The sequence below is a fragment of the Perca fluviatilis genome, chromosome 12, assembly GCF_010015445.1.
Source record: "Perca fluviatilis chromosome 12, GENO_Pfluv_1.0, whole genome shotgun sequence".
Taxonomy (NCBI): domain Eukaryota; kingdom Metazoa; phylum Chordata; class Actinopteri; order Perciformes; family Percidae; genus Perca; species Perca fluviatilis.
In genome coordinates, this window is record NC_053123.1 from 33,424,645 (window position 1) to 33,446,513 (window position 21,869).

Sequence of the window (21,869 nt, forward strand, 5' to 3'; positions counted from 1 at the left end):
TGCAAGTTAACCACCACTGTTGATTAATAGGTACATATAGCACTCAATATATGTATATCATTGTTAAAAATGTCTCCAAATAGTGTTAAAGGCCAGTTTTTGTCAGGTTTTTGTCGTTTTAGGTATTAGTGGGTTTTTTTCGCAATTCGGTGATGACTTCACGTTGGGGAGACGTGTATCAGCCTGGTACTGTAACTATGGGGACTGACTGGGATGAGGAAGAGGGTTTTTTACTGTCCGTGAATAGCACCAAGTGAAAGTCAATGTTTTATTTATATCTAGTGACAGTGATCATGTCGTTAGTTCAGATAAGTACCGGTAAACTTATCTAGATCTAGAAAATACAAGGCATCATGCTAGCTATGTGCTAACTTGCCAGTCCCACCTGTGAAATCCCCCGATGGTTGTAAACACATAGATATGATTGATATCATGATTAGATATCTCACGTTTTGATGATAGCCTACTAGCTCCAGTAACAACATATTTGCCTGGTGTTTATTTATTACTTGGACGGGGATGCTGTTCAGCTTCTCACAAGTTTAGACAGCTAGCTAACGCTACGCAGACGCTTCGCTAACATTAGTGCAACAGCATTAGCCTAGCCGGCTAGGTAAATATTACGAGTGCCTTCGGAGTTTCCTGTATCTGCGTCCATGTTGTCAACATAAGACTTGTGGCGTTAGTGCTCCTTTTGTACCATAACTTTATTGAATGAAACGTTAAACTTCGCTCCTACGAGATGGTTTTTGTTAGTTAGTTAGTTACACACAAAGCTAACTGGCTATAGTTAGCCTGTACGTATGTTAGCGGACATTAGCTAACGTTGCATAGCCAGCAAGCAGCTTCGGCGAGCTAACCTCGACAGCTAACACATCCATGTGTCTCCATTTCAAACATCGCTGCAGATTGACTGCTTTTAGCAGCAGAGGTTGATTGTGGGCAACATACTGTCGCGGTTAGCTCCCGAAACTACTGCCGATTGCCGGGTTTGCTGGCTGGCTACGCAATGTTAGCTAATCCCGCACAAGCATAGGCTATACCACTAACTATAGCCAGTTAGCTTTGTCGTAATTAACAAAACAAACACCTATTTCGTAGGAGCGAACTAATATTTCATTCAATAAAAGTAGAGAACAAAGGAGACACTAACGCCACGCCTTGTGTTGAACAATGTGCAGCACTCGAAAGCAGTTGTAATACCGGTATTTAACTAGCAGTCTAAGCTAACGCTGTTGCGCTAGCAATCAGGCAGGACCTCTTGCTTAACGAGGTGCTCTCATCTACAATCGCTGTTAGCTTTGGTCGACTTTGTTTGATGCTGGCCAACAGTGCCTGTCTCATCTCCCTGGATATGAAATTAATGATCTCAGTACATGTGACATTTGAATGAAAAACATGGCCAACATTCACACCGTTAAACATCTGCAAGTCAATGAGTTTTGGATGGTCAGTGTAGTAGGCTGTTCTAAACACACTGAAAGTAGACTCAAGAATTTCAGACTCGGTTCTGAGAAAACTTGTTTCTAATGTTTTGTCTTGTTGCTTTTTAAGTATACTTTCAGCTTTTTATGGCTTTGGGAAACACTATGTTCATAAAAAAATGTTTCAAGGATTTCATTTGTTTTGCAGTCGTGTTACCATAATGACCAACCAGACAATTTTGCCATTCACTTGAGAAGGTGTACCTGAGTTTACCACTATGCTCTGCTCCTGAGTGATCTTACAGCACTACATGTTTTGCATCCCAACTTTTTCTCATTAACATAATAAATGGGTGGGTCTTACAAGTAACTAAGTATTCATACTGGTATACCTTCCAGCAGTCTCGAAAGTTGTGACAGGCTCCACCTCCTGCTCTAGTGTCCTTCCCCATGTCCACAGCTCCAGTGACCTGCCCCATGTCCACAGCTCCAGTGACCTGCCCCATTTCCACAGCTCCAATGACCTGCCCCATGTCCACAGCTCCAATGACCTGCCCCATGTCCACAGCTCCGGTGACCTGCCCCATTTCCACAGCTCCAATGACCTGCCCCATGTCCACAGCTCCTCTGCCTTGTCCAGAGTAGAGGTGGGGGAGATGGTTATAGTTCAATATTGCAACATTTTCTGCAAGAAATTATATTGGTACAGTCACTACATGTATTACAATAGGCAAATCATTTTTAACAAATTCTCTGCACTTGCAGAGAAGACAATTGTGTGCATTACTAACACAAGGGCAAGTGATAAATTTGTATTTGAAGGACTCAAATTTATCAGTTTTCCTATAGCCTAGCCTAACGTGATAAACATTTGAATAATAATGGGGTAAGGAACCACATCTTGGGTGAAATAATGTTCAAATCAGACTACTAGAAGTCAAGGAATCAAAATAATTGAATTGCAATACTTAATGACATGAAATGTAATTGTTGAAAAAATAATTTCCACCTCTTTACCTCTTCATGTCTCCTCACTTCTGCCACCCTGTCCAGTGTCATTTCCACCAGTCTTTGGCTCCACTCTACATATGAGGGGAACTACAAAAGGAAGAATGCTTAATGTCAATGTTAATGATGAAGCTTAACTCATGTCAGTATAACAAACCTAGAAGCAGATCATATCTTAGTCATCTTAACTTTAACATTAATAGAATGTTGATATCAATTAAATCATCTGGGTACTGAGTACATTACTGTAAAGCAGGGGTCGGCAACCTTAGGCACGCGCGGGACTTTAACCAATGGCACGCTGTCAAACTGTGGATCAGTCTCATTTCTGTAGTAATCCTTTAAAGGAACAAAGGAAGGGGTGAATTCGAGCACTGACCTGTGTTCAACCAGCAATTTCTTACAATAAGTACACTAATAATCACAGGCAACTGCTACTTAAAGTATAGTAGAATTTATTAACTTCAAAATCATCAATGGCTGATCAATAATCCTTCAATCATAAACTTATATACCTTTTACAATATCACAACCAAAAGCAAAAATTCATCCTATGAACAGCAAGCCTGTAGCATGGACACGTCTGTGTCTGTGTGTGTGTGTGTGTGTGTGTGTTGTGTGTGTGTGTGTGTGTGTGTGTGTGTGTGTGTGAGAAAGAGGAGGGGGCGGTGTCGAAAAGTAGTCTAACCCAAAGACTACCAAAATGGCTACTCCTGTGAGTTGCACAAAACTATTTAGCCTCAAGAGGGCGGTAGTGGTGCTGTGTGCACGAGGAGGAGCCTCGTATGTGTTAGCTCTGTACAAATGCTATGCAGACTCCACGTGGTTAAGCTAGCAGTTTTAGCTCGGGAGCTATGTGACTAGCTTGCAGAAAACAGCAGTTTACTGTGGCCCGCATGTGTCTGTGTGTGTGTGTGTGTGTGTGTGTGTGTGTGTGTGTGTGTGTGTGTGTGTGTGTGTGTGTGTGTGTGTGTAGTTAGTTAAAGAAGAAAGGGTAAAGAAAGAGACACAGTTATCAACATCTTAGTTATCAATAATGACCAGCCCCCCTCAGCCACTCAGGTCTGGACCAAACGTGCAGTTAGGGCAGACTCTGAGAATTTTGTCTCACTGAGGGGAAACTGAGTTGCAACTAAACTCCGTGAAAGGGGAGTGAGCAGGTAGCAATTACAGTTTTACCAAGCTACTCAACACAACATATCAACAGTATCGTGATCAAATGATACATTCACAGAAACAGATTAATAATCACGACCATGGACCATGAGCATATGATTAAAATCAGATCACATTAATGGCAAACAAGTGGTAGCAATAACCTTTGCTCATTAATAAAACAAACCATACACACTAGTTCTAACGTCTGCCCAGAACTGTGTAAAAGCTTCTTACTGTGTGTTGTTTTTTAGTTAATCTCTCGCCAGAGGTTAACGATCTGTTTCGTCCAGAGCAGTGGACGACACGCGATCCAAGTCGACAGACGAGAAAACAAGCACGTTGTCCTCCTTTCCTTGAATCCGGGCTGATTAAACCTGCTGCAGATGTGAGGAAATACTGGGTCAGTATTTCCCTCGGATCCCTTTTGTATCAGAAAGTTACTTGATGTCCCAGCTCAATCTCGACCGGCGAGGTGAGGCTGGCTAGCTAGTTGGAACAGCTGAGCGGCGCGTCTTCTTTCAGTAATGAATTACCGTGAAGAGCACTGAAAGACGATCGCTGAAAGCTTTTATCCTTTTGGTGCATTCAAAGGCTCGATGGCCAATGGGAAAAATATACCTTTGTCACAGGTGTGAAACCATTGTGTTGCCTTGTTCTCCTCGTGTTGAAGGTAGATTCCCCATTTTGTACCTGTTTCCAAGTGGCGACCTGTAGGAGTTTGGTGAAACAGGCTTTGGAATTCACATGCAGGCCAAGATCCCTTTGTCTTGCCCATATGTCTTTTGTCTCTCCGGTCAGTTCAATCTGAGGCCTTTTTGGTTAAAATCAGGTTTAACCAACCGCTTGGTCCCAACAAGAGTGAAAATTAAATGGACAGATTTGTTATTAAAAAATCAAACCTATTGATGCAAGTGCATCAATGACATCCACCATCAGTGCAGAGAGTTCTTAATTTCCCACGAAGCTGATCGCGGTTGATACCCCAGAATCGGTTACTGCGCGCTAGATATAGCGCACCGCGAGCGACCGGTCGTGGTGCTCCGTCAGGTCAGCGGCAGTTGCTGGTCAGTTAAACTTCACATCTCCAATCCTATCTGCATTTGTGAGAAGTGGCGCTGTCCTGAGTTGAACGATAGCCTACGTTACGGCTTTATTATTGAGTTAATAGTGTGTTTGTATCGGCTGCTGTCCGTTTCCTAAGGTTCTGAAATGCAAACTTTTTTTGACTACAGTTTTTTTTTTTAAAGGGCATGCGCCTGTGAGCACCCACGGAGGAAAACATAAATCGGATTGACTCATATCTCTGACTGGGAACAATACAAAGAGGACCAGCATAAACATGTAGAAAGCGATATTTCAATCTGTTCAGTTTGCTCAGTACACTCTTCCTGCTGTGCTGTTTTACGCAAACACAGCTCTACTATGCAAATAGCAAATTTTTACAAAACAAGCTAAAGCAAAAGCTGTCGGTTTGTAGTCTGTTTATCTTAGTTTGCAGGGAATCTTGAAATTTTGCCAAATTCTTATAAACTTAAGCTAACTGGAGAAACCATCCTCTCCGCTGGAGCGGTAAATATGGATAAATTATAAGACCAAAACAAAAACATGTGGCTACTTAATATGCATGTGAATGATGCAATCGTTATGTTCGTGTTCATTCTTGATAATGATGCTGGTTGTGTTATTATTTTGCCACAGCATCGTTTCATTGAAAATGAGGCATACAGGACCTGCTTATCAGTCCATTCATCATTAAAGCTGGACTTTTCCACATCAACTTTTCGCTTCAGCCTCTTTGACAGTGATATTTTTGTCAGCCCATTTTCCACCAATCAGGACGCTGCATACTAAAACTATGTTTCCATAATCATAATAATAATATACTATAATAATAATTAAAAGGTCCTGATTATGAGAAATAAATGTTATCAAATGTTGCTATAGAATAAAATTACAGATTCCCTGGATATTACATTTTGATGTGATGTCATAATTAAACTTAATGTTGACATGGCACACTAATAAACAAAACATTTTGAAAAGGGCACTTCATATTAAAAAGGTTGCCGACCCCTGATCTAAAGTAAAGTAACAGCTATCTGGCGTTAGTTACTTGTAATAGATAATGCATAGATAATGTTAAACAGTGAAATCTCAATTTAGCTTGCACCTAACTTATAACATATTTGAGTTTGCTAACATTAGCAATAACGTCAGCTAGTTCAAGGTGTATGGATAGGCTAACCATTAGCTACATTAGCAGCACATTTTCCGTATTTAAGAATGATTAAACACGGACTTACCTGCAAGTGATGCACGGGCATCATCTCACAGTTTCTACTTCTTTCTTTTCTCTGCTCCTGGCTCCTGCTGTCTTTTCGAGGCCATTTCCAAAAAAGATGACTTAGCCTAGGCTACTGTCAAACTTTGTCAGGTGCATTTCAACAGACCACTGAGATAGGGAAGGGCACCCAGGGGGATCTTGGGAAGTTCAGTGTGTGTGTTTGGGGGTAGGGGTGCACCATTGTTACTTTCTTGAGCAATTAAATATATCTCTGTGTTCCGCCTGTTTTGTGATATACATGCCTAAAAAGTGCCTAATATTTCTATACTGAAATAATATCGGTATTATAATTATTATGACTATGATGATTTTTCATTAGGCTATTTTTGGTGCCCCCTCAGCACTTGGTGCCCTACGCACAGTGCGTGATGCAAGTGGTGGGAGCAGCAGTGCTGCACATGGGTAGGCACTTGTAATGACATTTCAAACATGTTAAGAGGCTAAAAACATGTTTAAAGTCTGCCCGGTTTCAACCTCCTGGGTGCTAACGCTAGCAGGAGGATAACACGGTGTAGGCAGCACCAATCGTTTTTCTCGCTACTGACAGCACTCCAAATTTACAAACAACAGAGCTACGTGTTGAAATCGACTGGCAGAATTCTCCTTTAAGCCCTTCCTTAACAGGCATGATCTAGAAAAGGTGATTCATGCTTTTATTAGTTCACGGTTGGATTACTGTAATGCTCTTTATGTTGATCTGAATCAGACCTCCATCTCACGACTTCAACTTGTGCAAAATGCTGCTGCTCGCTTTTTAACAAATACATCTAGACGTGCACACATCACTCCCGTTTTTTTCACATGGCTCCCTGTGTGTTTTAGAATCGATTTTAAGATTTTGTTTGTTCTGGCCCCGGAATATTTGTCCGAGATTTTAACCCTGCGTGAGCATGACCGGTCATTGCGGTCTTCAAATCAACTGGTTTTAGAAGTCCCAAGGTCGAGGTATAAACGGTGGGGTGATCTACCCGAGACTCTGGAACAAGTTACCCCCTGATATTCACACTATCAAAGATGTAGCTCTTTTTAGATTTAAACTCAAAACCTATTTGTAAGACAATGGCTTTTAATATGTAGAGACAATTTCCCTCTCCTCCTCCTGTTTCTATGTAACCTTTTCTGATTTTACTGTTTTCTATGTTTCATTCTTTTTATTGTATATGTTTTTTTATTCTTGGTTCCTGATGTAAAGCACTTTGGATACCTGCTGGATGCTGTAAAGTGCTATATAAATAAATGTTGATTGATTGATTAAACCAGCTTAGTGCAGTTCTTTTAATGTCAATTAAATGTTTCAGTCTCTATATTTATGTAATAGCATGTGATGGTCAATGTCGCATGCAGCATTAAGATTTAATAAGACAAGTACAGAGACAAGTCCTTTGTCTGAAGAAGTTAGAAGGCAATTTTTAATTTTACACCAGTGCCGGCTTAGTGCTCTAAAGTTGGCTAAGACCTCTGGATAAAGAGTGTTTTTTAAGCAGAGGTTTTATCACAGCTACTTTAAATGACTGTGGTACATAACCTGTTCAAGATATTGCTCAAATAAAAGTATTAGGAAAATATACTTCAAATCAAAAGTCATCATCATAATCAATATGCAGAATAGCTCCTTTCAAAGAGTTATATTATTATAGAAAATTGTAAGAGCATTTCAATGTTGTATCTTATTAACGTGGAGTCAATTTAGTTAGACACTTTGTATACTACTGTGTAGATAAGTAGTATAAGTACAGCTTCATATCGTTTTTTTTATGTAAAAAGTAATTGTGTCACATAAATGTAGTGCAATAAAAAGTACAATATTTCCCTCTGAGTTTTGGTGGAGTAAGCTCAGTATACAGTGAAAAAAGGCAATACTTGATTAAAGTACAAGAATGTTGACATGTAGGCTGCAATTAGTTAATGTTTCACCTCTAACTGGAACATAATTGTGTAATAAAAGTGTTTACTTCACCATGGTGATCAGTGATTCAAACATGTTTTTTAGGTATCATGATTTTCAGATGTCACGGGCTTGATAAGGGTCTCTCTCGACTGGAATAGAGGGGCGGAACTTGAAGGGTCATGCAGGCGTAGACGTACTCTCTTGTGGGGCTTTGATAAACTATATAAAGAGTGAATATCTTCCTTTACTGACAGTCATCAGCTGGTTGTTCTTCTCTGTGTCAGCCAATCATCACCTCAGCAAAGGTAATTATATTTCAATTTATTATCACAATTTCATCGATAGGTAATTTTATATTTTGAGAACACTTTATATAATTATACATAATATTAATCTAAATATTAAACCATATCTATATTATATAATACACTTATAACTAGCAGGATACTTTAATTTGATAAATGGCTCACTTATCACAGTCATTAATTGTCTGCATTTATGTCCTTGTCTGCAGTACGTTGACTTTGTTTAACATCTTTCCACAGATGGCATCAGGCTTTCCGTTTGCTTTGTTGCTCTGTTTGTCCATCGGACTGTTGGCTCCATCTGTAAGTAAAAACTATGCAACTATTAATTTAAAAAACAAATATGTGTTGCACATGCAGTATAATGCAATGGTTTCCCAACCTGTAAGATTATGAGACAGTGATTAAATAATGTTAGTTTTAATGTAGGCTGAGTGCAAACTGTAAGCTGAAACATTAGATAAGTTTGTTAAGTGATGCTCTTTGAGCTGCATGTTTGTATCAAATGTGCTATATAAATAAAGTGGAGTTGAGTAGTCCTGCAATTAGACTGCTCGTGTTTACTTAAAAGATTCAGACTGATTCAGGAATGTCTTTTTGTGATCACAGTGTTATGGACAAACCTCCTGCCCAGGTCAGTACAGTATCTCTGACTTGTTGCTCTGATTGTATTTGACTTGTTTGTTTATATAATGTTATGTAGGGGTTTGTATTGTGGTGTGTGTGTGTGTGTGTGTGTGTGTGTGTGTGTGTGTGTGTGTGTGTGTGTGTGTGTGTGTGTGTGTGTCAGAGATGGCAAAAGTACTCACTTCCCGTACTTAAGTAGAAGTACAGATACTTGTGTTAAAAAATACTCTGGTAAAAGTAGAAGTACTGATTTAACTTCTTTACTTAAGTAAAAGTAACAAAGTACAGGCTTTGAAATGTACTTAAAGTATAAAAGTAAAAGTAGCCTTGCGAATGACAACCACTTTTTATGCAAAGCTACCTGGACCACACAAATGTTACTAGAGTGCAAGATGAGAAACTTCAGTGGACATAAAAACCAGGCTCTTTATATGCCATTGTCTACATTTTAAATGGATGTCTGCCAAACATCACATATATGATTATTGTGAGTAGCAAGATATGAATTCAATTGTGATTCTGTGAGAATTCACAGATCCAGTTTCTCTTTTTTAATCGTCCCCTTAAAGGAATCTACATGTATGTGCGTGTGCTCAAATATAGAAAGAAAATAAAGGATACAATATGAATTACTAAACATAGATTAATTAAGAAGTTCCCCATACTTTTAGAGTTACACAGCACATTGGCCAGGAGTCATACTTGATGCCTCCTAGCCTATCTCAAACATCTCTCTCAGATAAGGCCAGGGATGATTGGGAATGTCTTGCTGCTTGTCTGCCTAATCTCTGGGATCTCTGTTTTCTTCATTTTCAATCATGTCGCCGTCCATACTACTAGTGCTAACGTTACCGCCATCAAGCTGCAATTATTTGCCGCAAATGAATGCAGAATGCGACCGAATCTGTCGAGTCGTCTTGTATTGGTGCGTTACATGCAACGTAGCCTACAGTATATTCCCATCCAATTAGATTGAATTCGGTATTGATCACGTGAAAAATAATAACGGTAACTCCAGTGAAATTATTTGAAACTTGTTAGTGAGGACTAGATTAGGACCGTATTTAAAGCTGATGCTGGTTTCCAACTTCGCCAACTTTCCAGGTGTGTCTGTAAAACACGGACAGAGACAACTTCTCTCTTTTGATGCTTTACAAGCAACGTGAAGCCTAGCTAACAGGTGAAGAACACAAACAACTAAATCACTAGCTAACCTACTTTAACTGTGCAGGAACTATAGACCAATACAACAACAGGCTTACATGAACTGACAACATAAGTTATACGACTTACAGTTCTCAAGGACGCACACACACCATCTCAACTGATTATCCTCCGGACAGCAGTCTCTCTTTCTTTTTTCTCACTTTTTTCTGTGGTGACGCGCCGCCCTCACAGTGTGAGGCGTGGCGTCCGCCGCTTATTCCGACATTACGACCTCTTGTACAAAACTAAAGTAACGAGCCAATTTTTAAAATGTAAGGAGTAGAAAGTACCGATATTCGTGTTAAAATGTAAGGAGTAAAAGTAAAAAGTCGGCACAAAAAAAAATAGTAAAGTAAAGTAGAAATATCTGAAAAATCTACTTAAGTACAGTAACGAAGTATTTGTAGTTGTGTGTATGTGTGTGTGTATGTGTGTGTGTGTGTGTGCGCCTCCTTCCTCTCTTCTCCATGTTGGTTTGTCTTGGTTTTTTCAACTTCCTTGATTTTACTAATAAAGAGGAACTTAAGAAATTCTCTAGCATGCAAGTCATTTATACATTTGGGAGGATGGAGTCCATATCAGTACATTACAAGTTTAACATTAGGTACCACATAAGGCCATTGACCTCGCTGTCCCTGGCTGTACACCCAGATGTTAAAGGAGAATTCCGGTCAATTTCAACACGTAGCTCTGTTGTTTGTAAATTTGGAGTGCTGGCAGTAGCGAGAAAAACGAAAACAATCGGTGTTTCTGTCAGATTCACTGTGTTCACTCGGAAGGAATCACTTCACATGGGTAACTTCTCGAACATCTGCTCTTGACTGATTGCATCAAGATATATTACGTTCTGAAAGGGATTAGGGAGAAAAAAATGATGTTAGGTTTCTGAAGGAAGGATGGGAGGAGCTTGTAGCAAAATTATCTATATCTATCTATCTATCTATCTATCTATCTATCTATCTATCTGCCTGCCTATCCATAAATTGCAGGAACGTCTTTCTGTCTGTGTGTGTGGGTGTTAAGCGCATATCTCTTGAACCATTAGTCCGATGGATTTCAAACTTGACAGGTGTCTTGCTACGGGGACGAGTAAGTGCACAGCCAAGATATTGTATGGATTAGAAATGCCAAAGATATCGTTAAATATATATCGGTAAAATGAGCACACATTGGCTTTTGCCGCTCTAGCCGCTGGCCCCTCCCCCTCTCACACTGAGGACCAGAGACAGAGAGCAGCAGAGCTTTGGCAGCTGAAATGTGACATACACCTCAGACCCACAAAAATGTGCAAAGTACCACTACTTTGGACTGTCTTTGACTTTGAATAAACAAACGACAATTCCCGATTTTAAAGACATATCAGAATCCCACACATGCAAGGCACAACCAGCTACAACAAGTGCAGACAGAGCGTGATGTCACTTATAGGCAGGCTATCTATCTTCTAAAGCAATACGTATCTGTATATATTGACGCTTTTCCATTACATGGTACCTGCTCGACTCGCCTTTTTTGGTTTTCCATTACGAAAAAAAGTACCTGGTACCTGCTAACAGGTACTTTTTTTAGTACCACCTCAGTCGAGGTTCCAAGCGAGCTGAGGCGAGCCGAAACGGTGACGTGAAAACCTGCAGGCTGCTGATTGGTCGGAAAGAATCGTCACTGATCACTGCATTGCTAGCGACAGACGGCATTTTTAAATAGTTTAGCCAGCGGTGTTTTTTTGCTGCCGGAGGCTCCACGCAGACTTTCCGTGCGCTACGCGTAAGGGCCTGACGTTTATACTTGTGCGCTGGTGTGTGCATGTGTGATGTGTGTGTGTGTCGAGTCGCCTTATGTGTGTGTGTGGGGAGCTGGTGAGCGAGGGAGAAGTGAGAGAGTGACGGCGATTATCTCCGCAGCGAGTAGCGACTCTAGAGTCATATATATGTGAGAGAAACTAAGTGTCTCCCCTGTTCTTTCTGACCACGGTGGGAAATCTGGAGCAGTAAACGTTAACTATCTCTTTGATATCATGTTGTACCGAGACGGAGAACCAGGAAATGAGTCGGGGATATGTCAATGGGAAAAGCAAGCTACTAAGCCACGCCCACGGCAGTCGCTATGACGACCAGCCACGCTGAGGCGGTACTAAAATCTGCAATGGAAAACGGACGCACAGCGCGTCGAGGCGAGTAGAGTCGAGTAGGTACCATGTAATGGAAAAACGCCATAAGTGTGTCCGTGTTTTGGGGGGAAGGTAACCTGCACATCCGCAGATATGCAGAACACTTTAGAACAGCGGGGGTGGGGGGGGACTCTTTTCCTGCTATTGTATTAACTTGCTGTGAGCTGACAGACCATAACGTAGCCTAATCTTGGAGATTATTCCTTCAGATAGCGGTGCAAAATCTCAGAGTTGAACCAGGCAGATACATAAATTTTCATCAGACTAACCTTGGGTCGGGTTAATTAAATCGCCAAAATAACTCGAATGTCAGGGACCAAGCAGTAAGACAATTAGGAAAACAGGAGTTTGTTGAAAAAGTGGGGTTTTATTTACCCCAAAATGCACAAAACAATATAAGACCAAGAACTTGATATATAAACCTCTAAAATAGGTCAACTCAATATAACTTAAACCAAAAACAACTCTGCTGAAATGTTAAATTCATTAACGATTCGACACAAGACAACACAGTCTCTCTCTCTCTCTCTCTCTCTCTCTCTCTCTCTCTCTCTCTCTCTCTCTGCACACACACACGGTCCGGGTCTGGTGGGTGATGAACACAGATATGTGCTGATTAGCGCTCATAACAGGCCGGGTGGGTAGCGCACTGCCATGAGTCCATGAAGCTAATGTCTGATTACTGTCTATTTTGTGATCACATTCTGAATCTGCAGCGTTCTCTGTCATGTAAATACAGTAGTACAACGTCTCCCTCTGATGTAGAAGTAGCCTACACTGTAACTCAGTAGTAGGCTATACAGTGGAGTTGCATATGAAGTGGTTTGGGGTCCGTCTGTAAGTCATTTTGGGGTACAATTTGGTTTCGATGAATTCTACAAGCAGCAATTCCACAGGCCAAGCAATAGTAAATACAAAAAATACAAACTGCTACGTAACAAGAATCTAACTTTCTCTTTTCCAACATTGTCTTGAAGGTTCCTGCCCTCCTGGTTGGACTCTGTTCAGATCTCGCTGTTTCAGCTTCAACATCCAGAAAAAGAGTTGGACCGATGCAGAGGTACAGCAGTTTTATCGAGACTGTTCTGACCTATATTTAGGTTTCTACTGGCGGTGTCCTATAGTGGCCATAGTAGTTATGACAGGAGCAATAAATAAATCACTTTACTTCCTGTTTTGCTGCCGTCATAACTACTACGGCCATTAGAGGGCAACGCCACTATAAACCTAAATATGAGTCCTAATTGCTGCTTGAACAAATGACTTATGGGACTGTTTTTTAGGGGAGGACAGTCTCTAAAAGTATTTATTCTTTGTTACAGTAAAAGTCCTGTATTGTCCAAAGGTATGTCAGTATAAAAATGAGATGTCCTGAGATCGCATCTGTTAAAAATGTGATTAGGTTTATGTTTTTTTCTTAAATGTTTTTAACCTATTATATTGTCTCCATTAGACCTTCTGCAAGGCCGCCGGTGGGAATCTGGCTTCAGTCCACTCAGAAGAGGAATATAAATTCCTCAAAACCTACATTAACCAAGTGACCGGTGACATCGAACGGACCTGGATCGGAGGCTTTGACTCAGTGCAGGTAAGACTTTTTATCATCACAGGAAGTGATGTCACTCGTCTCTAAAGGTATGGAGGAAATGAAATTTGATGAAAGAAATAAAGAACAGAAAGAGGAAATGTACTCTTAATAAAACAACAACAAAAAAGGAGGATCCTCTTTTGATTTTACTTTGAACCAATCTTTCTCCTCCAGCCGGGCGTGTGGATGTGGTCTGATGGATCCATATTCGACTACAAAAGCTGGGGTCCCGGGCAGCCTGACAACGCCGGCGGAGTTGAGCACTGTCTTGAGAACTATCAGGGTAAAAAACAACAATATATGAAACATCTTGTCTTTTAAATAAACATGATGATGCAACAATGACCTCCAAACTTATAGCAGGTGGTCACATGTTGCAGTCTGAAAGATAAAATCTCTGGAAACTCTCTCTACAGGCAAATGGAATGACAATTCGTGTCCCAAAACACAACCTTTCCTGTGCTCCATGAACCTGTGAGGCCTCCCGCCATCATGATCTCACTACAGCTCATCTATAATCTCTATCATTGATTCACTTTCAGTTTGTTCTGCAGACAGAAACAGCTCTCCGCTGACAGACTCACTTTCACTTGTTTATTATCTGAAGAGTTAGGAAACGGTTCACATTTGAGTTTTAACATTAGAAGGAAACTGACTCTCTGAGCTGGACAAAAACATAATCAGTTATTGGACTTTTAATCTAGTAAAGAACACAAAATGAAATACAGAAAACATTTGAATACTCTGACATCTTTTCCATTTTAGTTTATTACTGAATATTGTGCGTTATAAACAACATCCACTAATCTCATAAAATAAAACTTAAACACTCATTTGATTTCTCTCTGAGAGTTAATGTTCTGATCGATACAACTCTCGTCTGTACACTAAATATGAAGTTCCCTTCGAGCAGACGTTAGCTTAGCTTAGCATTAAGACTGGAAACAGGGAGGAACAGCTAGCATGGCTCTGTCTAAAGGTAACAACATCTACCTACTAGACATGAGTGATGACGATCTTCTCATCCAAAATGTCCAAATAGAAAATCCAAATTTTGTCAGAACATTCTGTGATACAAGAGGAGTTTCTGGTGTGTTGGGTTCTTTATTCATCTGTTTTCCTTCACTTTATAATCAATAAGCATTAAAAAATAAAATACATATTGTCACAAACAGTGTCTGGTCCTGACGTATTGACTCTTGTTTTCTCTAAAGGGTCAAATAGTTATATAATTGTGAATAATATGTAATTGTTTTTCTTAAATAATTACAATTAAAACAAGGTTAAAGGTGCCCTGCCACACGTATTTCATTATTTTGTGGTAATGTCTGAAGTTCTACCATGGACTCTGTAAACTTGGTTACTTTGTTTCAAGCCATTCTAGCGCGGTATAGAAATCCTGCAGGAAGATTTGTGCCAGTTCTCATTAATATTCAACGAGCTAAGCTGCTTGACTGCTTTTCTTTTTACAATTTTCGTCTTCTATTTCACCACTAAATTCACTTCCTAGACTTTTTTTATGTGAGAAATTAACTGTGTAGAGTTTTAATATTGAGTTTGAATATGGTTTTTACAAAAATGTATGACCAATTTCACATTTTCTCTGGTGTTGAGAAGCTCCAGTCTGACATGACAGCCAGCTGGTGGCGGCCGGGATCGTTTCCCTGCCAGCCGGGCAGTCTGTCAGCTGGAAGTCTATAAGGTGCCTTTCTTTTCAGACCCTCCCACCAGCCTTTGGGCCAAGTCCAAATTGAAAAGCCTTAATGTTAAATCGAAAAGAAAAGGTGAATCTTAAAATGTCAAATGGAAATTGTCAAATTAAAAATTAAAAAGATAAAATTGAAAATTAAAAATTATAAAGTGCAAAGGCTAAAATAAAATATTTTTTTTTTCTATTTGAGATTTTAATTTAAAGTGCTCATGTTATGAAAAAAAATCACTTTTTCTGGGACTTTGGGGTGTTATTTTGTGTCTCTGGTGCTTCCACATGCATACAAACCATCCATGGTGTTCTGAGTGAGATACGGTTTCTGAATGTGTCCTGCCTTAAGTCTCCTGGTGAGCTGGTCAAAATCTGCACGGCTTTCTACGTCACTAGCCGAAACAAGGTGGCTAACTGTAGCATGATAGCGTTAGTATGCTAGCTCGTTCTGAATGGCAAAACACTGCTACAACACACACTAGTTCACCATAATCTACAAAAGAACTACTTACATGTCCCTGTTCTGCAGGTATTCCACGCTAAGTTGGAAGTGTGCCCTTGAAGATTAGCTGGGTGAAGTCACCCAGCTAATCCTGCCTAGTACTGACTGAAGTTGTAGAAACAAACAGCTAGCTAGCTCATGTAATCCTTAGCTAGCTACTGCACATGTGCGACTGCCAACAAAGATGTTACAGCAGTGAGAGGCCTCACTCTGTAGCTAAAACTGAGACCTGAACACAGGGTGAAAAGAGGAGCTGCAAAAATATGGTGTTTTTTGATAATTAAACCATGTAAACCTATTCTGATACAACATCAAATTACAATTATGAACCTGAAAATGAGCAGAATATGGTTACTTTAAGTATTTCCATTTAAGCTTTTCCATTTAACATTTTCAGTTTCATATTTGATGCTTCTCTTTTCTTATTTCCATTGCGATTTTCAATCAATAAAAGATTTCAATTATTTTAAGTTTAAGCATTTATATTTAAGCTTTTCATTTTAAATTTGACATTTTGCATTGCACTTTACACTTTCAAATTATCATTTTATATTTCAATTTTGCTTTTTCAAAGTTTGGCAAAACACTGCTACAACACACACTAGTTCATCATAATCTACAAAAGAACGACTTCCATGTCCCTGTTCTGCAGGTATTCCACACAAAGTTGGAAGTGCGCCCTCATTCAGAAGAAGTCTCACGGCTAATCCTGTCTTGTACTGACTGAAGTTGTAGAAACAAACAGCTAGCTATCTCATGTAGTCCTTACCTAGCTACTGAGCATGTGCGACTGCCAACAAAGATGTTACGGCAGTAGAAAAAAAGTATGGTGTTTTTTAATAATTAAACCATGTAAACCTATTCTGGTACAACCTCAAAATACCATTATGAACCTGAAAATGAGTATAATACAGGCGCTTTAAGTATTTCCATTTAACATTTTGAGTTTCATATTTGATGTTTCTCTTTTCTTATTTCCATTGCGATTTTCAATCAATAAAAGATTTCAAAGATTTCAGTTTAAGCATTCATATTTAAGCTTTTCATTTTAAATTTGACTTTTTGCATTGCACTTTACACTTTCAAATTATGATTTTACATTTCAACTTTTCTTTTTCTGTTTTAAATTCAATTATGGAATGATTTTACCTAGTAGCGTAATAAAATAATATTTTTAATTTGATCTCGCTTTTTTTTTTTCTTTGGACTTTCAATTTGAATTATGAATAAATATATCCTCCATTTTTATGGGTTGTATTGCCCATTTAAAAATGTATTTCAAGTTGGCCGAAATTTCTCACGTTTGACAAGAGTCCAGGCCTGAGGACATCTATAAGCAAAAATTTATTTTCGGTCATAGCGCCCCCCCGCTGGCAACAGGGAATCAGCCTTATATGACAAACATCATCCAATTTACATGAGGTTTAGAATGTGTGGTCTACATGTCATACTGACCCACCCCCTATACTTTAACCATGCCCACTTACTTAGGCCACGCCTCCTTTCATAATTTTTGAACCGTCTCCCCCCTCCCAGCACACACACTCAAACAGTTCAGCAGCAGCTTAGGCACATTAGGGTACATGCAACTCTAGACACTCATACATATACGGATACACACACACAGACACACACACACTCACATAAATACAGTCTCTTATAGATGTAAGCAAACTTGTTTACTCAACAACCAACTCTTTGTTAGGCATGAGAAAGTGTGAGAATTTTTACATAAAATATGTTGCGTGGGAAGGGCATTCCACTGCCTCATGGCCACACATGAGAAAGAGGAACTCCCAAATTGGGTTTTACGTTGTGGGATGCTACACTCCCCCCTTGTAACGCTTCGAGTAGTGAAGATTGTCATTTTGGAGCAGAGTGTTACAAACTTTTTCAGAGGGGGAGCAGTAGCACTGTATATGATTTTATGTAACAAAGACACATTTGAGTGTTTTCTTAAATTTTCAAAACTAAGTAGATCATATTTGACAAGTATATGAGTTTTATGACTGTTTTACATGCCTGAGACCAGGATGTAATGCAGTATAAAAAGTGGGGGATGATCATTGCATTTAAGTATATACTAGATGCTTCAGTGGTGAGAGAGTTTCTTATGTATCTAAAATTTACTAAATTAAATTTCAGTTTGTTGCACAAATGTTTAACATGACCTTTAAAGCTAAGTGTTGAATCTAGAGTTACCACCCAGATATTTAAATTTCTCTATGTGTTTTATATATTGGCCATTTACTAAAATTTCAGGATAAGTTTTAAGTTTAGATCGGTTTGTGAGGAACATGTTTACAGTTTTTTCAACATTTAATGTGAGGCATGAGTTATGCAACCAGTCACTAACCTTGCTCATGACACTTGATCATTTCTTGGCTACGTCTGTTGCACTTCTCCCATGGGTATATAAAACGGTGTCATCAGCATACATAACAATATTTGTGCCCTTGCAGACCAAAGGCAGGTCATTAATATATAAACAAAAGAGCAGTGGCCCTAAAATTGACCCCTGTGGAACTCCCAGAGTAGATGCAAGAGATGTAAACAATGTGCCATTTACTTGCACACATTGTTTTCGATTTATCAAGTCCGATTTTATCCAATTTAGGACATTTGTGGAGATATCATATTTGGCCAGTTTGTGTATCAGTACCTCATGATTAACTGTATCAAAGGCTTTGCATAAATCTAAGAAGACTGCTCCCACCACTCCTCCTTGATCTAAGCTGGTTTTAATTTCTTCAAGGAAGTAGCAGCATGCAGTTTCAGTGGAACGTTTTTTTCTGAAACCAAATTGCATAGGATGAAAAAAGGACTTAAAGTCCAGATGTGCTATTAGTTGTTCTGCCACAACCTTTTCGATAACCTTTGATGCAACTGGGAGAATACTGATGGGTCGGTAGTTGGAGACCACTTGAGTATCCCCAGATTTATGCACAGGGGTGATGATGGCAGGCTTAAGCACACTGGGAAAGATGTTTTCGTTAAAAGACTTGTTTATAATCATGGCTAGAGGTATCATAATAGATGTCTTGTGTTGTTTTAAAAAAGCTGCCATATATATCTTTAGCTTTGATATTAGATAAAAATGAGATTATATTTTCCACTTTCTCTGTGTTGATAAGGGAAAAGTTGAAAGCAGAATCATCACAGGTAAAAGCTTGTGTGAGTTGAGTTTTTGGAAAACTTAAACTCAATTCTCATACTGAATTTATAAAATACTCATTAAAACATTCCCCAATAATCTGGTCATCATCCTGGATACAGCAATCCACCATGAGTTTTAAAATTTGCTGATTTTTCCCGTCCAAGTATTTTGTCAGTGCTCTTCCAATACTTTTTAGGGTTTCCTTTTGCCTCACTAATAACATTGAGAAAGAAATTTGCTCTAGCCTTTCTAAGTTGTGTGGCTTTATTTCTTGAACTTTTAAAATTCAGATGATCAGTATTTAATTTTGATTTTAAAAACTTTTTCAAAAAAGCATCCCTTTTTTTCATTAATTTGCAGAGATTTGTGTTGAACCAGGGTAGATTATATTTTTTATTTGTTTTCTTGCCCCTTTTTTGGTGTATTTTAATATAATGTCTTTAATAGTTGACATTAAATTAATAATTTAGAAATAATAATAATAATTTATACTGTTTATTGATCCCCAGTGGGGAAATTACAAAATATATATATATATTAGGGCTGTCAATCGATTAAAATAAATTAACTAATTAATTGCACAATTTGCTGTAATTAATCGCGATTAATCGCTTTTTTAAATTGGGACTGAAGCTTGTAATAATGGATATTTAAATGCTAAATCACTTAACTTTGCAAATATGAAGAAAAAACAAACAAAAACAAACAAGGAAAGGTTCTGCTAAGTTCAGAATGTTTAATATCTTTCAGAACAACAGCAGCAACAATTTGACTTATTTAGTCCTGCTGAAGGCTGCTGGAAACGGCTAGAAACTGTCCGACTTGAGAGCAGATTTTTGTCACCGCCCCCGGCTGCTGTCGCCTGCTCTCGTCTATTTTACAGGCGAGGCGCAGTTCATCTCCAACGAGTCTATGTTCAGTCGGTGGCAGGGCAGTCGGGACTCACCCGGAAATGGCGAGCGGAATGAGGTGACTAGTCTCTCAAAATCTGACGAAAATCTTCTAAAGTGACCTTTGTTGAGCTGAAATAAAGACAGATTCAGCAACTGCAAGGCCTATTTCTCGCTTAAAATGTTTTCAGAAACATGTTTCAGTGAACTATTTTAGTACAATATGAGATCGTATTCTGAACGGCCATCATGACAGTCTGGCTCTCAATAGCCAGAGAAAACAAACCCATGTGACGCGTTCGTCCAATCAGCTGCCGGTTTTCATTACTTGGGCAACAATACAGAGTAGCGCCACCTGCTGTTATGTAGACGTATTACGTTTCTCAGCCGCCACATGAAGTAATTAATTTTGACAGCCCTAATATATATATATATACAGTACAGGCCAAAGTTTGGACACACCTTCTCATTCAATGCATTTCCTTTTTGTAATGACTATTTACATTGTAGATTCTCACTGAAGGCATCAAAACTATGAATGAACACATATGGAATTATGTACTTAACAAAAAAGTGTGAAATAACTGAAAACATGTCTTATATTTTAGATTCCTCAAAGTAGCCACCCTTTGCTTTTGTATTAAAAAGGGAAGAAATTCCACTAATTAACCCTGACAAAGCACACCTGTGAAGTGAAAACCATTTCAGGTGACTACATCATGAAGCTCATTGAGAGAACACCAATGGTTTGCAGAGTTATCAAAAAAAGCAAAGGGTGGCTACTTTGAAGAATCTAAAATATAATACATGTTTTCAGTTATTTCACACTTTTTTGTTAAGTACATAATTCCATATGTGTTCATTCATAGTTTTGATGCCTTCAGTGAGAATCTACAAAGTAATGAGGTTATAAGTCTTTCTAATTCGATCTGGTTTATTTGTGAAAATTAAGTCTAAAAGCATTTGAGAAGACTTTGTTATTCTTGTGGGCTTATGGATCATCTGCGTCATCTGAAAAATTTTGGCAGTATCTTTAAGCTTTTTCCTACACTATTGTGTGAGGTATCATTGAACTCAGCAGAGAGTTCCGTTTTCATTGGTGACGATTTGCAGTGTCTGAGTACCGCGCAAATGCACGGTTCCAACGCTGCTTGTTTTTGTATTTCTTTACGATAATATGTGGCAGTTAAACTTGTTTTATATCAGAATATATGAATCAAAAACATCTAAAGCATCTTTTTAAGACAAAACTGACAAGAAATTAACACTAACTCGACTAGCCAACGGACTTGTTTAACCATAAGCTCTTGCAATGTACGTCCAGTGTTCTCTACTGCCAAAATAAAAGCTGTAGTAGTTCATCTTCTGGAGAAATAATATGAATCAGAGGTGTAAAGTAACTATGTAAATTAACTCACGAACTGTGCTTAACTCTCCTGTTGTCCTCTGGTCAAGTCTGACCCCTTTTCAAAGTTTTCTATATCAGAAATGTGGGTTTCTTTCAACAAAATTGTCCAAAAATAACATGGATGGTTCAACGCACCGCTCTTAAAATGCAATTAAAATGTTTTAAAAAAAACATCAAAGAATGTTGACCCACATTTTCCGATGCTTTTTTAAAATGTTTTTGTCGCTTTTTAAAACATTGTTGTGTTTGACTCTTTTTTCAAAGCTTTATTCTGCTGTTTTCTAGGCTTTCAATGCCTTTAGTCACTTTTTTCAATGTTTTTGGCGCTTTTGTCACTTTTAAGTCATTTAAGTTCAACATTCTTTGACGTTTTTTAAACATTTTAATTGCGAAGAGCGCTGTGTTGAACCATCCATGTTATTTTTGGGCAAGCACAGTACGTGAGTTAATTTACGTAGTTACTTTCCACATTATTATTTCTCCAGAACACGGCTT

The 21,869-nt window shown here is 38.8% G+C and overlaps 1 protein-coding gene across 1 annotated transcript; it reads left to right on the top strand.

Annotated features, from left to right (window-relative positions):
• Positions 1-7,975: 7,975 nt before the first annotated feature.
• LOC120570551 (galactose-specific lectin nattectin-like) lies at positions 7,976-14,892 on the top strand. Its single transcript, XM_039818947.1, has 7 exons — positions 7,976-8,127; positions 8,368-8,430; positions 8,737-8,761; positions 13,105-13,187; positions 13,581-13,715; positions 13,890-13,998; positions 14,132-14,892. Exons 2-7 carry the CDS (start codon positions 8,368-8,370, stop codon positions 14,191-14,193), a joined length of 477 nt encoding a protein of 158 aa, XP_039674881.1. The 5' UTR covers positions 7,976-8,127; the 3' UTR covers positions 14,194-14,892.
• The last annotated feature ends 6,977 nt before the right edge of the window (positions 14,893-21,869 follow it).

Excerpts from the sequence above, each read along its gene's own strand:
- LOC120570551 (XM_039818947.1), top strand. The coding sequence starts at position 8,368 with ATGGCATCAGGCTTTCCGTTTGCTTTGTTGCTCTGTTTGTCCATCGGA. Across the intron at positions 13,716-13,889 it reads GAGGCTTTGACTCAGTGCAG|CCGGGCGTGTGGATGTGGTC; the intron begins GTAAGACTTTTT and ends TTTCTCCTCCAG. Across the intron at positions 13,999-14,131 it reads CTGTCTTGAGAACTATCAGG|GCAAATGGAATGACAATTCG; the intron begins GTAAAAAACAAC and ends CTCTCTCTACAG.